The sequence below is a fragment of the Vitis vinifera genome, chromosome 5 (assembly GCF_030704535.1).
Source record: "Vitis vinifera cultivar Pinot Noir 40024 chromosome 5, ASM3070453v1".
Taxonomy (NCBI): domain Eukaryota; kingdom Viridiplantae; phylum Streptophyta; class Magnoliopsida; order Vitales; family Vitaceae; genus Vitis; species Vitis vinifera.
The window spans coordinates 26,726,662-26,742,970 of NC_081809.1; the positions used below are offsets into that span (position 1 = coordinate 26,726,662).

A 16,309-nucleotide genomic window follows, 5' to 3' on the forward strand; every position below is an offset into this window, starting at 1 on the left:
GATCCTTGGCATTAGCCGTGTCATTACTCATTCCAACCTCAGGCTCCAGCCAATCCAACTCTTGTTCCCTGTTGCTATTAAAATTATGATAATCATTACAACAATCATACGCGCATTTCACGCTTTTTAGCTTTATCATATAATATATTATAGTAGTACGTATCCATCATATAACAATTAACATACAGATTATAGCAAGTGAAGGTTACATGGAGGGGAAGCACTATCTCGTCTCATCTCTTTCCTGCAACCATGGATGCTCCAACATCACTTGAAGAGTTAATTATATGCCTCTTGGCAGCTTTTGCTCTCAAGTATTTCTCCCTTCATCATTCGTGAAGGTGAAGGTGAAGGTGAAGGTATTGTAAGTTTATATATAGTATAATTTTTTGAATTATTGATCGCAATTCACAACATGTACAGTTGAAACCAATGCCAAGTATCAAAAGACATGGTCATAAGGGCAAAAGCACCAAGTACTGGCTTGTTTTTAAGATTTGGCTCGAAGGGTTCAAAAATAACTTGTAGAAATTAACATCTCAATATGGATATATATATATATATATATATATATATATATATATATATATATATCCACAGGGAGGCTTTTTCACATTAAATAACATGGGTATGCAAATAACCTTGAAGAATATTTGTGGTATCTCAAACTGCACTTGAAGTCACGAGGTTACATTGGATATAAAATTGCGTGGACGGTGGTTGTTATTTGTCACTAATATTTATTGTATGTATATGATGGATTTCTTTTTCAACTTTTAAAATTGAGAAGAAGAAGCAGCAACGGCGCCCACTGGCCACGCCTGTAGTGGCACACAAAGCAACGCACCCGCACCCTTTGATCATTGATCATGACAACAGTCGTGCCTCGTACGTCCCACAAGTCCTCCAACTTCATAACATAAGACAGCTTGGTGCGGGTCCATGAGCATCAGCATCGCAAATGGCTTTTAGTTGGAAAGCGTGTGGTGTGGTCCCTTTGCTTTTCTCTATCCTTTTCTGGTCCTCCCTTTCCCACCATATGCTTTTCTTCCCATGATGCCTCCACTATGGACAGTAATATGGATGATTCTACAAGGACATCAACTCCTACCGGGAAAATTATATTAATCTATAAGGACCCATTTTTCAAAGTCTTTGTAAATTGGCTTTGTGTTTTTGTCCAAAAGAAAATATTTTTGAATTGATTATTGTATTATCCATATTTAAAAATAAATGCATTTTTTGAAAGGATGTTTTAGTTTCTTTTTTGTAATCAAATGTGAATGAATCATAAAGTTGAGAAAAGCATAGCATACATGATTGATCAATGAGGTAGACAATTTTCTTAGATCGGGACTTACATGCAGATATTTAATAGTCGATGAGTTTTAACCTTAGACTATTGTAATATAATAAATCAATAACTCATTGAGTATTAGCTAAATCAAGAGATTTGATTCGAATATTGATATTCAATATAGAGTCAAAACTTTGCATAACCATAAGACCCATCAACTACTCTATCCAATTGTGGTACTAATGTGATTCATTAGCCTTGACAAATCAGGATGGAAAAGGAAAAATCATAATAACCTTAAAAGAGTTTTCAATAAGTGGTGATTATATAATGAAATGATTCACCGAAAGTTTCTAAAATGTAATTGGTTTATATCCACCACATGCCTTCTTGATGAGTCGTATCAATGGTGCATCATATGTCTCTTATTTGAGTTGGTCCAAATGGTAAAAGTAATGTGATTCATTGGCCTTGGCAATTCCGGAAGTAAAAATAAACACAATAATTTTAAAAGATATATATATGTTTTCAATATTTCCTAATTTCATTTCATTTTTATAAAGAAATATAAAAAATTCATTGAGATTTTATTGTTCACTCTTATTTAACTTTTATACAACAAATTTTATAATGCAATTGTTGAATTTAGTGATTATACTGAAAGTTAAATGAAGAGAATTTTAGGAATTTTTAAAAATTAGAAATTGTTATTTATTTTGGTTTTTTATGACTCATAGTTTAATTATAAATTAGAATTTTAATGCAAGTATGATTAAATTATTATAAGTTTGTTATTATGTTGATTAAGATAGTATAGAAAAATAAAATATTATTTTTAATAAATTATTGTCAATATTCAATCTTCTAAGTTCTAAAAAGTGGTACTTGACCCAAGAGATTATGAAAGATGAAAGGTTAAATCATAGCTAGATTGCCAGAGAATGAATAGAATATCAAGAAAGTTATAGTTTTGTTGGTGAAATTATAACTACAAATAATACCTCAATTCAATCATAACTCCTAAAATTCACATGTAAAATTTTGAGAATTGGTGTATTTAGATGCTTGTCCTGTTTGGATCTCAAGATTTATGAAATTGAGTGAATATGGGCTACAACAAAGTGGTTAATCCAAACTCAAATTACATTTTTATAAGTGGTTGTTGAAATGTGGAGCTTGAATCAAAGTATTATTACTTCATTTCAACAAAGAAATCTCAATATTGGACATTTATGTTTTAAAATGATACCTAAGGATCTCGTATCAAAATGGGTATTGAAATGAAGCTAAAGCCTATTTTTCTTGTATTAAGTTATGTTGAAACTATATTGAAATTGAGTGTTAGGGCCTTTGCATTGTTCATTACATTAAGTAGGAATTAAAGTTCTGCATTGTTAATTTTGATGAACCCTTTCGTGTATTGAAATTTTCTTGGACTTCTTCCCTTTATCGATTTGTATGTCAAAATGATTCCAAGAATTCAACATTAGTCTTTTTCTTGTTTTTTTTCATGCTCTTATGCATCTCTAAGTTGTTCTCATGCATTTCCAACTTCTCCACCTTGGTTCCATCATTCTTAGATATTTGGATTGTCTTGACACTTGCATAATTTTTGCTTTTTTTTTTTACTTTCTTTTTATTGCATTCTTCTTTAAATGACATGTTAGTCCATAATTAGAGACTTAGTTTATATTTAAGTTAAAAGTTAATACTTTACACTCAAAAGGTTTACAAAAAATTTCTTTTGTATATAGAAAAACACAGTTTCAAATGTCATATTAAGATACATTCTAAAGGTAGTACTAATGTTACTATAATAGATGTCTTTTTTATTCTAGATCTTCTTTGGAATTTATAGAGCATGAGAAAATTAAAAAAAAAAAGGCATATTATTAATATCTCTAATGGAATTTTCATCCTTAGTGATAAAAACAAGATGTTTCTTATGTTTCTTCAAGAAGATACTTTATTACGTTTAAAAGTAACGGTAAAAGATAACAAATAGCATTGACATCTTTACTTTAGTAATCTCCATTTTCATGAGTTAAAGTTATTGTTCTAGAATTATATGGTAACAGGATTACCAATGATTGATGTTTTACATTGGGCTTGTGAAAGATGTATCTTGGGAAACAAATAGGAATTCTTTCCAAATTGAAAAATCTAGAAGAGCCAAACAACCTTTGGAGTTAGTATATATAGATATGTGTGATAAGAGTAAAGTAAAATCTTCTAATCACAACAAGTATATTTGAACCCTTATAAATGATTTTATAAGTAAAACTTGGATTTATTTGTTAAAAGAAAAATCTGAGTCTTTTAACAAGTTTAAAGAATTCAAAAATTCTTGTTGAAAGATAAAATAGTTGCAGTATTAAAATATTAAGTTCAAAATACCCATTTCGAAATTTACTAGTGATTTCAAAATCAATCTCAATTCAAATTTACTCTTTATGGGTTTAAAATTGCAATTCCAAGACAAAAAATTTTGAATTCGAAAGAATCATAATATCGAAATCACCCATTACTGGTCTCCAAAAGTGTCATCTCCATTTGAGATTTCAAATTCAAAAACAAGGGAATTTTGAATTCATCCACTATACTTTTAACCATTCATCGTAAAAATTTAGGATTTCTCTCCCAAGGGCTACTTAGTTTTGTATTTCATCATTTATATTCAAAGTTCACCAATAATACAAGTAAATTTTTTTTTTTTTTTTTGGGAAGGGGGGTAAGGGGAGGCGCTATAGTCTTAAATATGGATTAACTTATCTATAGGAGCTTTGTTACCTTGAACACATGTGAAACTTGCCTTTTCACTCCCTTGAAGTTTGCATGTTTGCAAACTAAGTTGCTACAACTCATAAACTCATTAGTAAGTTAAAAACAACTAAAAAAAAAATGCTAACCATATTGCTAATGACTAATCAATAATGCAAAACTAAACAAAGAAAAAAATAAAATAAAAATAAAAATAAAAGAAGAAAATAAATAAATAAAAATAGTTACCTAAATCTAATTTCACCTACTGGATTTTAGGAAAAATATTTCAACCCTTTTGAACATCCCCACCAAGAAAATGGAGATTCTTCTCTTGTGTCTCAAATATTCCGATGAAATGCTTTAAACGTTGACCATTGACTCTAAATTCACTACCAATCTTCAAAATTTTAATGGTCATTGTGCCATAAGGAAAGACTTCTTTGACCACATAAGGGCCATTCCCCCTTTACCTAAGTTTTCCTGGAAAAATGTAAAGCTTAGAGTCATACAATAACATTTTTTCATCTTGCTTGAACTCCCTTTGTAAAACAAGCTTGTCATGGTAGAATTTGTGTTTTTCCCTTGCATTACATAAGCATTCATAACTCTTATTTTGATATGCCTCAAGTTCATTCAGATCATATTTCCTTTTAGTTCTAGCTTGATCCGAAGCAAAGTTCATCTTCTTTATAGTCCAATATGCACACTGTTTAAGCTTTACGGGCAAATGACATGCTATACCATAAATAGTTTGATACGGTGACATGCCAAGGATAGTCTTATAAGTTGTCCTATATGCCTAAAGTGCATCACTCAACTTGGTAGACCAATCTTTTCTTGTAGTATTGACCACCTTGGTGAGGATTCTCTTAATCTCCCGATTTGCTAGCTCAGCTTGCCCATTCGTTTGAGGGTGATATGGGGAAGACATTTTATGCCTCACTCCATATTTCTACAAAAGAGTGGAAAATGGATTGTTACAAAAGTGTGAACCTCCATCACTAATGATTGCTCTTAGAATGCCAATCTTAGAAAAAATGTTATCCTTTAAAAATTTGAGCACCACTTTGTGATCATTACTCTTGCATGCTATTGCTTCTACCCACTTAGAGACATAATCCACTCCCACCAATATATAGAGATTACCAAAAGAATGAGGGAATGGTCCTATAAAGCCAAGGCCTCAACAATCAAAGACCTTAACAACACAAATATGATTTTGTGGCATTTGATACCTTGTGTTGATTTTCCCCAATTGTTGACATTGTGGACAACTTTTGCAGTGAGTGTTACAATCCTTGAACATAGTTGGCCAATAGAATCCACTCTGTAGAATTTTTTCTGAAGTCTTTCTCAGAGCAAAATGACTCCCACAAGCTCCTTCATCGCATATTCACAATATGTCGTGTTGTTCATCATCTGGAACACATATCCGAATAATTTGATATGGGCAAAACTTATACAAATATGGATCATCCTAAGCATAGTGTTTTGCCCGCTACAGAAAGTACTTTTTTATTTCCATGTTCCATTATAAGAGAAACTCTCCAGTTGCCAAGTAGTTGATTATATTTGCAAACCAATGCAACTTCTCTACTACACAAAGTGCATAATCAGGAAACTCATCATTAATTTGTGCTTCCTCGAAATGCGACTCTACTCTAACTCAAGAGAGATGATCAACAACCACATTCATTACCCTTTGCTTATTGTTGATTTGAATGTTAAATTCTTGAAGAACAAGAATCCATATAATAAGTCTTCATTTGGCATCTTTTTTTTAGTAGATATTTCAAGGCCGAATGATTAGTAAAAATTACTATTGAAGTTCCCAAAATGTAGTTCCTGAATTTATCAAGTGCAAACATCACTGCAAGAGCTTATTCTCGGTAGTTGTGTAGCTCATTTGAGCATCATTGAGGGTCTTACTAGCAGAGTACACCACATATGGTTTTCCATCATTTCTTTGACCTAGTACAACTCCCATTGCCTAATCACTGACATCACACATCAATTCAAATGGAAAAGACCAATTAAGAGGTCTCACAATTGGTGCAATAGTGATGAGTGACTTTAGCATTTCAAAAACTTCTTGGCATGCTTTAGTCCATATGAATTCTGCATCCTTAAGAAATAAAGCATAAAAAGATTGAGAGATTTTTGAGAAGTCTTATATGAACCTCCTATAAAAACCTGAATGCCCCAAAAATTGTCTCACATTTTTAATAGTAGTAGGTGAAGGTAGCTTTGAGATGAGCTCAATCTTTGTTGGATCTACTTAAATTCTCTCTTTAGAGATGATATGACCAAGTATTACCCTTAAGGTCGCCATGAAGTGACATTTTTCCCAATTTAAAACCAAGTCCTTTTCAATGCACATTTTTAGAACTTTCTTCAAATTTAGGAGGCACTCATCAAAGGTCTTCCCATAAACTATCAAATCATCCATGAAAACCTCAATGATTCTCTCTACTATGTCACTAAAGATATTGAGCATACACCTTTGAAATGTGACAGGAACATTACCAAAAGGCATGCACTTATAAGTATAGGTGCCAAATGAGCATGTGAATGTGGTTTTCTCCTAATCCTCTGATGCAATTACAATTTGAAAGTAACTCGAATAGTCATCCAAGAAGCAATAATAGTCATGACCAAATACCCTATCTAAAACCTGATCTAAGAAAGGTAATGGAAAATGATCTTTCTTGGTGACTGCATTCAACTTCCCAAAATCAATGCATACTCGCCAACCTGTAGTCAACCTTGTAGGAATGAGCTCACCTTGATCATTTTTCACCATAGTTATCTTGTTTTTCTTAGGTACTACTTGAGTGGGGCTCACTCAACTATTGTCAGAGATAGGATAAAAAATTCCTACATCTAAAAGTTTCAATACCTCATTTCTAACTATATCTTGGATAAGGGGATTTAGCCTTCTTTGTGGTTGCCTTACTGGTTTTGTTTTCTCTTCCAAATAAATATGATTCATGCAAATCAAGGGATTTATCCATTTCAAATCTGAAATGGACAAACCAAATGCTCTTTTATTCTCTTTAAGCACCTTCAAAAGTTTGATCTCTTGCTTTTCAATTAATGTAGCAGAAATGACCATAGGTTTTTCTTCATTTTATTCTAAATAAACATACTTTAAACCATGTGGTAGGGGCTTTAACTCTGTTTTTTTTTTTTTATTTATCTCAATCTCATTTTTTTTGCTTTCTTCATCATTCTCAACACTGTTCAAAGTCTGAATGTTACATTTTTCTTTCCACTTTGTAGCAACTTCAAAACGTTCTTCCTTAGCGATTATAAAGAAAAATTCATTTACATTTTCCTCCATTAACTTTTCTATGTGTTCTTGCACCAAGACCTCTATAAGGCATGCTTCCTCATCTTCCACATTATCATGGTCCATTGGTTGCTTGCATAAATTGAAGACATTCGTTTCCACTATCATGTTTCCAAAAGATAATCGCATCAATCCATTCTGACAGTTAATGAGAGTATTGGTTATAACAATGAAGGGTCTCCTAAGAATAATTGGAATAGAATTCACACAATTTTTCAATGGTTTTGTATCTAATACTACAAAGCCCACCGGGTAGTAGAATTTTTCAACTTGCACCAAGACATATTTGACTACTCTTCTAGGTACTTTAATCAAATGGTTTTCTAAGCAGAGTGTAATGGTAGTAGCCTTAAGCTCTCCCAATCCTAATTGCTTGTAGATTGAATATGGAAGCAAATTTACACTAGCTCCCAAATCTAACAAAGCCCTTTCCACAAATGAGTCTTTAATCTTAACTGAGATGGTAGGACAACTGGGATTCTTGTATTTTACCATTGCCTTATTCTCAATGATGGCACTGACTTGCTCGGTGAGGAATACTTTCTTGCTTAATTTAATCATTCTCTTCACAATGCATAAGTCTTTGAGGAACTTTGCATAAGCATGCATTTGCTTGATCATATCAAGGAGTGGAATGTTGATCTTCACTTGCTTCAAAACTTCCAAAATCTCCAAAGTCTTATCCTTCACTTTGTGCCTCTGCATAGCTAAAGGGAAAGGCAAATGGTTGGAAACACTCTTTTTATCTTTGTTCACTATGGTTTCCTCATATTTTTTAGTTTTTTTTCTCATTCCTAGCATTTTTCTCCATAGTTGGTTCATCTCCAGCAGAAATATCTTCACTTACTGGTAACTTGGGCCCTTCAAATTCTTTCTCATTTCTGAGTGTGATAATTGCATTGCAATCTTCCTTTTACATTTCAAAAACTTTATTTACTCATTTCGGATTTTTCTATGGTTGGGTTGGAAACTTTCCTTTCTCTTGAGATAAGCCCGTAATAAGTTGGCTCAAAGTGGTTTGAATATATGTTAGTTCTTGAGATGTTTGAGCATGTATCATATTTTGATCTTCATAATGCTTGTCTTACTTCCGTATGAGTTGTCTCATCATATTTTCTAGGCTTGAGTTAGACAATGAGGTCTGAGGTTGCTATTGAAAATTTTGAGATGACATACCTTGTTGAAAACCTTCTTGCCCATTAGTTTGATTACCTTGAAATTGGTTTCCTTGCTATTGGAACTGGCCATTGTTACCTCCTCTCCATGATAGATTTGGATGATTCCTCCAACCCAGATTATAAGTGTTGGAATATGGAAAATTGCTAGAATGTTGTTTGTATGTCCTTAAGACATTGACTTGCTTTGAAAACATGTCTTGCACTACAGGTAGAGTGGGACAAGATTGCACACCATGTTTCGTGGACTTACATATCAAGCATGGTTAAGCTATTCCTTCATTGAATATTTGTACCTTTTGAGCTCCATTGGCTTCCAAATCCTCCAACCTCCTCATAATGGTCGCAAACTTTGCTTGGACATCTAAACCCTCTAGTAAGGTATACACTCCATTAGCTTTTGCCTTATTCACTATTCTATCTCTAGATGGTTCCTTAACGATTGGTTCTTCCCAACTTCTAGATACCTTGACAACATAATCAAGGAATTAAAATGCTTCATCAGGGTTTTTATTCATGAAATCTCCTCCACACATAGTCTCGAGAAGTTATTTCATTAGTGGTGACATGCCTTTATAGAGAAACGATACTAGCATCCAGTTGTCAAATCTGTGATGGGAGCATGCTGCGACCATCTCCCTAAAATCTTTCTCAATATGCAAAAAATTTCTCATCCTCCATAGCCTTGAAATTCAAGATTTCATTTCTCAATGCACTAGTCTTATGTGTTGAAAAGAATTTTTGAAGAAACATTGATTGTAGATCACCCCAATACTATAGAGCCTAAGACTATTTAACCAAGTCTTAGTTTTATCCTTCAATGAAAAGAGGAATAGCTTCATGTGGAAGATCTCCAAAGAAGTGTTGGTTTCTCAAAAAATTGAAACGATGTCCTCAAATTCCTTGATGTGAGAGTATGGGTTATCATTTTCTATCCCCCAAAAAATGGGTAGTTGAAATGCCACTTGAGGCCGAATGGTAACATGATTGTGATTTGGAGATAGCATAAAACACAATGGTGTGCTCAACCTGGGAGGATTTAGAAACTTTCTCATAGTTCTTTGGTCCTGCATAGGTGGTCGTGGCCTATTGTTGTTGTTGTTGGACTCTTCAATGTCCTCTATATTTGGTTGAGATTCCTTAGTTGCTCTTTGAAGTCTACTTGAAAGATTTCTTTCCTAACCAAGCATAAAATAGAAGAAAAAACTATATATATAAAGAAGAAAAAAAATTAAAAGAACTAAAACAAAGCAATGCACTATATCCTAGTTATGACGGTTGCCACTCCCTGACAACGACGCCAATTTCTTAATCGAACTTCTCTATTGTATCAAAATACTTAGCCTTTTTACGTAACAACTCTGTTAAAGAAAAACTAGAGAAAGAGTCACTACAACTTTTGTAGTACTCTGGGTATCGTCCCCAGGGATTGACTTATAGAAATTGTTAATAATATAATAAATGAATTGCTTTTGTTTAAATCTTACAGTGAAAAACAATTTGTGAATTATCTTTTATGAAATGAGATTTAGTGAATGAAACTAAATTAATAACAAAATGAATATTGATTTTTAATTCAATCAATTCAAGTTTGGGGCTTTCCACAATCCCACTTAAGGTATAGAAATAGAGGAAACAAAGGTTTATTAAGTAAAGTGATCTTAGGATCTTGATATCCTTCGCCACTCGCGATCAACGTGAGTTCTATAATTCAAAATTGCATCCAAAACCTAATTTTTCGTTTTTAAAACAGATTCCTAAAACCATCAAATTAATGAGATTGATTACCAGATTAAGATTTGACTTTTTAACTCTTCATACTCCTTATAGCTTTGTTTTGGGGCAAATAACAATAGGGAAGACGAGGATAACTAATGATTAAGAATTTCTAAGAATCACTAGTATTGGGTAATAACCTACCGTATCATTCCCTAAACTAACTCAAATGGATAGGATAATTTTTTTTGATAAATTGTCACCCCACCAAATAATAAATCTCATTGTTATAATAATTTACCCATTATCCCTATAGGTTTCTTCGCCCTTAGGTTTTTATACTTCAAGCCCCAAGTTGGTTTTTTACCCTCTCATAGGGGTGATGTCACATTCACAATCCATAATAGGGTAAAAATCCATAATTTGAATAAAAAGAAACTAAAAACAATATATTTAATAAAGAAGAAAAAGAAAATAAACCAAAGTTCTCGTCTTCTTCCACCTTCAATGTCAAACTCTTTGGAAAAAGATTCAAGATTTCTAAACCCTAGAACTAAGAGAGTTTATATAATATCGTCAATTATCTAACATGTGACACACTCTCATTGGCCACTTATTACAAAATAATTATCTAAAAAATGATTAAATCAAATGTTGATTTCTAGTCATGTGGGGTCCACTTAGGGCGGATGGAGTGCCCTAGATGCAATTCCCGAGGTAGAAGAGGCAAAACATCAAAGTGGTTGTGAGCGAATTTGAAATTGGGGTCATTTCGAATTGGATTTCGAATTCATAAGTTGAATTTCAAAATCATTTTGAAATGACCCTTCAACTTTTCATAGTTGTCTTTAAATGGTCATAACTTCTTTATTTCAACTCCAATTTGCACACCGTTTGAAGAGTTGGACTCCTAAATTCCCGAGCTTCGAAACAATATATAGTATGTCTAAAATGGACTCCATAAATTTCTCAAAATTTGTCCTCAAAGTTAGATTATATGTTGCCATTAGATTTTTTGAGTTCTAAATTTCTATGCAGTTGAATCTTGCTTCATGCCTTATTTTCCATGTTTTCTTGCATTCTTTCTTACTCCATAAAGGTCATTTCTCATTTTCGAAACTCATGATATCCTTGTCTTGCCTTTTCTCATGGTCCATAAGTTTTGACTCACTTATTTTCTCATTTAACCTTTTTTTGATCTTTCAAAATTTAAAGTGATTCAACTTGCATCCTTTTCTTCTCTTGAACCTGAGGTAAGTCTCCAAAGTATAAGATTTAGGTCAAGTTAGATGATTTGAATGTCCTTTGGTGCATAAATCATATCAAATATGTGTCATTAGAGCACATATTTTGGCTCAAATTAAAAGCCTATTTGCATTAAATAGGTTTATAAAACAATGTATAGACTTGATGGTAAAGCTGACCAATTTATGCATGATTAGTGGCAAAAGGTTATAAACAAAAACTAAATATTGATTATTTTAAAGTTTTTACACCAAGTGCTGAACTAGACACCATTCAATAATTGTATTTGCAACTCAAAAAAGGTGAAAAATTATCCAAATATATGTTAAGTCAACTTTCTTAATGGTGTACTTGATGAAGAAGTTTTTGTTGAACAACCACAAGCATATATTAAGGAAGGACAAGATAAACAAGTCTATAAACTCAAAAGGCATTATATGAGTTAAAACAGACATCATGTGTTTGGTACATGTAGATTTAACATTTTTTTTTTATTGCAACATGGTATCAAAAGCGTCATTTTGAGCACACACTTTACATCAAGTTAAATTATAATAGTTATATAATTGTTGTATGCTTGGATATGGATGATTTAATTTTTATAATAAATTTTTAGTGGATGTTTGAAGATTTCAAAGAAGTAATGACATAACAAGTTGAGATGACAAATTTAAGATTAGTGTCCTATTTTTCTTGGAATTAAAGTCCAACAAATAGATGATGATGTCTTTATCTCACAAAGAAAAGTATGTCATAGATATTTTAAAATGATTCAAGATGAAAAGAAAATTCTCATTCCTATTCTAGAGTGATTAGAGATGAAAAGAAAAGTATTGAAGAAGTAGTAAATCCCATATATTTTAAGGGCATAGTAGAAAAATCTTTATTATTTGACTTATTCTAAACCTTATATTGTTTATGAAGTGAGAATTATCAATTATTGCATAGAAAAACTATATGGGTCACATTTACAAGTAATAAAACGAATTTAGAGGTATATAAATGATATTAATGATCATGGAACCAGTTTTATGGGAGAGACAATGACTAGGGAGGTGATGTAGAAGGTAGAAACTATAAAAAGTATCAATATGATTTTTATTTATTTACCTTGGAACAAGAGCATATTTATGGTCATCAAAGAAACAACAATTTGTAGTATTATAAATTACAAAAGCTAAACTTGTGCAACATATCAAGCAGTTTTGGCGTCACATGATGCTTAATGCTTGAAGCATGAATAAAAGGTTATGTAAGGATTTTATGCTATAATAAATTGTTAATTGCATTGATAAAGATTTGATGTTTTATAGTAGAAGAAACATATAAGCGAAAAATTTTATTAGATTAGAGAATTTGTGAAAAATGGTGATATCAAGCTTGAATATTATACCTCTAAATTTATAGAGGCACTAAAAGTATACGTGTTCAAAAAGTTGAAAATGATTAACTTTAAAACTTGACTTAATAGGGCTTGTTGAAATTTAAACTAGAAGCGTTCTAGAAATTTAAGAAATATCAGGAATTAATTACTATTTAGTGTTTTTTTTATTTAATTATAAATGAGAGTTTGAGCGTAAATATGTTTAATTTATTGTAAAAGTACGACAATTGTATTGATAATTTGAATGAAATGAAAGATTTTTTTAAGGAAATTATTGTTAACACGGAATGGGGTGGGTTCCACCTTCCACGTACAATTATTGAATTTGGAGAAAGACGTGTCTAAAAAAAGAAAATTTTATTATTCTCAAGGACCTAAAGGCTAGCGCTGGTGGTACCACTACCACCCATTTACATTGGCGGGCCCCGCACCTGAACTCTGGTCACATGACTTTTCTGGGGCAACTGGCAGGAAAGTGCACCTCAAGGCTCAATCAAGAGCAAACGACAAGAGTATCGCGAAGCTTCTAGAAACATTTTGGAATAAGTCTTCCTCTAGATCGTATAAATCAGGGTAAAAATGTAAAATATTAAGCTATGATCTGCAAATGTTCACCATTCAAAATATAAATTTATATTATTAGATGAAGGTAAAAAAAAAGAAAAAAAAACATAAATTTAAGGAAATTAAAATATAACAAATAAAAATATATATATAAAGTCAAAATAATAAAATTTATGATATCCTTTTGGTATAGAAAAATTATTTTGATGTCATATAATAAGACTCAAAAGCCTGTATCTTTGGATTTCATATAACCTACGAGGCTACGACTGAGACTGAGCCTGAGCCCTCCATTGATTTGAAGTTTTCAAGGTGATAAAATATAATTAATGATGTGGACTATTATTTAAATTTATTTTGAGGAGAAAATAAAAGGGATAGGATGAGGGTCGCCAAAGGCCATGTTGTGGTGGGGGGCCCAGGGGCCCGGGGGGAATCTAATCCAAATCTGTTCTGCTGTAGTTAATACAATTTAAACTTTTTATAGAAGAGTAAAGCAGTGTGTTAGTGTGGGTGAGACTGCGAGACACTGGAACGTGCCACCTTTCCAACTATTGATTTAACAAGTATAATCGGAATGCATAAACGCAAGGCATACGCGGCCGCCTACTGCTGTCTATATCCGGCGCCCACTACCTCTTCACTAGTGGCCACAAGGCCCACAACCACTAGTCAAATGTGGTGCCCACGGAAGGCCAGCCCAGCATATTCGTGGAAGAAAAGAACAAAGATGCATGACAAATCCTAGGGTTCAGCCTTCTAGCTTTGCTTCTAGAAGATGGCACCTTTTTCCAAGGTCGCTCCTCTCCATACGTTGTGAATTCGTACCGTATTTTTACACCTTGGGGTGTGTGTCTTTTTTTAATAATAATCTACTGCATAAGGTACCATCAATGTTATTATCTTATATCTAAGTTTTTTATATTTTACGTGTGATGTTATTACTTATTGTTTTATGTTTTAAATTTTTATTCAATATTTAAATTTCACCATATAGAGATGTAAAATTCAATAAATACCAATTCGTTTGTTTTTCTTTGCTTTGGCTTTCAGACTTCAGAGGTAACAAATTGCCATATATGAGCAAGGAACACGTCTGCCGCAGCATGCTCAACTTGCATTTCACCCAATTTCCCCCACAAACTAAAACCCAACCTTTTGTACTTCAACCCTAAGCAACCCAACTCTCATCTAATATCCCAATGCCCAAACAAACCCCAATCTGCCACTCTCCTTTTTCTAGTATATAAGTACCGTGAGTGTTATATGATGATACATCTTTCTCTAACACCCAATCTCACATTCAAAACTGAGTAGACTCGAGAGTAGAAATGGGAGGAGCCGATTCCTGTAATTACATTGATGAAGCGGGTGGACGGCGGCGGCAGCAGCAGCAGCAGCAGCAGCAGTTGATTCCGGGTCTGCCTGATGAGATAGGGATGGAGTGTTTGGTTAGAGTTCCCTATGGATCCCATTCACGCATGAAATCGGTGTGCCGTGGGTGGCGTACCCTCATTTCTCATCCTTCATTTTCTGAACAAAGAAGAAAGGCCCGCACTGCAGAGCATCTTGTCTGCCTTGTTCAAGCCCTCCCAACTCCCTCTACCATCCACGCTGATGTTGTGTTGAAGGAGAGGGATGACAAGAAGCAACGGCAGGAGGAGGGTTGCCAATATAATCATCCCTCTGCGCCTCCCTATCAATATGGGCTCAGCATATTCAATGCCACCTATCAGACATGGCACCAAATGATGCCCAGTTCCATTCCGATGTTCTGCCACTGCGTCGCGCTTCCTTCATCAGGGAAGCTGCTCCTCCTGGGAGGTTGGGATCCCACCACCCTCGACCCGGTTCCCGATGTCTATGTGCTCAATTTAATTGGCGAAGACGGGGCGAGGTGGAGACGCGCAGCCCCAATGTCGGTGGCGCGATCTTTCTTTGCTTGTGCCGTGGTGGGACGCTCCACCGTGTATGTGGCCGGGGGGCACGACAGCCACAAAAACGCTCTGAGATCGGCGGAGGTTTACGACGCGGAGGCAGATGAGTGGAGGACGCTGCCATCCATGTGGGAGGAGAGGGACGAATCCCAGGGGCTGTCATGGGAGGGAGATTCCAGGTTTTGGGTGGTGAGTGGCTACAGCACAGAGAACCAAGGTCGGTTCCGCTCCGACGCAGAGTGCTACGACCCGGAAACTGGTTGTTGGTCCAAGGTGGAAGGGCTTTGGCCATTTCCAAGCAGCAGCCCCAGAGGTTGTGTGAGTGTCAACAGCGCCAGCGGCAGAGGACAATCTAAACACCAGTGGTGGCGGATCGCGGGAGAGGAGCAACAGCAGCAACAAACTGGGATAGGGGAAATAAGGGAGTACGAGAGGGAGGCGGAAAGGTGGAGAGTGCTTAGTTCGATTCCACTTCCACATCCAGAATTTGGGTTAGGCAGATCATCCAAGTGTCTCGTCAGTCTTGATGGAGGTGGGGATGGCAATAGTAGAAGAATGTTGGTGATGAGCAGTGGTGGGGAAGGGAAAGCAGGGGCCTTCATTTTGGAGAGGAATGATAAAGGGAAAACCAAGTGGAACCACATCCATGTTCCTCCCCAATTCACGGGGTTCCCGTACTCTGCTGCCCATCTCCATGTTTGAGCTGCAGGGTTAATTGAATTTTTTCCTCTTGTACAATTCAGTTCTACTGTTGTCAGTCTTCATCTCCTCCCTGTTTTGAAGGTTAATTGAATTTGAGAATCAACTTAATGTCCTTTGTAAGAAGTTGAATATGGTATTTATCTAATTCTGAGGAGTAGATCATGTTACTGCTGC

General features: G+C 34.4%; 1 protein-coding gene and 1 long non-coding RNA gene across 2 annotated transcripts; both read left to right on the forward strand.

Annotated features, from left to right (window-relative positions):
• The first annotated feature begins 52 nt into the window (after positions 1–52).
• Positions 53–1,251, forward strand: LOC109122651 (uncharacterized). Its single transcript, XR_002030089.2, has 2 exons — positions 53–347; positions 791–1,251. It is a non-coding gene; the product is annotated as an uncharacterized LOC109122651 (long non-coding RNA).
• Positions 1,252–14,413: 13,162 nt separating this feature from the next.
• On the forward strand, positions 14,414–16,309 carry LOC100250782 (F-box/kelch-repeat protein SKIP20). The gene has a single exon (XM_002280683.4). The coding sequence runs from the start codon at positions 14,828–14,830 to the stop codon at positions 16,133–16,135; it is 1,308 nt and encodes a 435-aa protein (XP_002280719.1). The 5' UTR covers positions 14,414–14,827; the 3' UTR covers positions 16,136–16,309.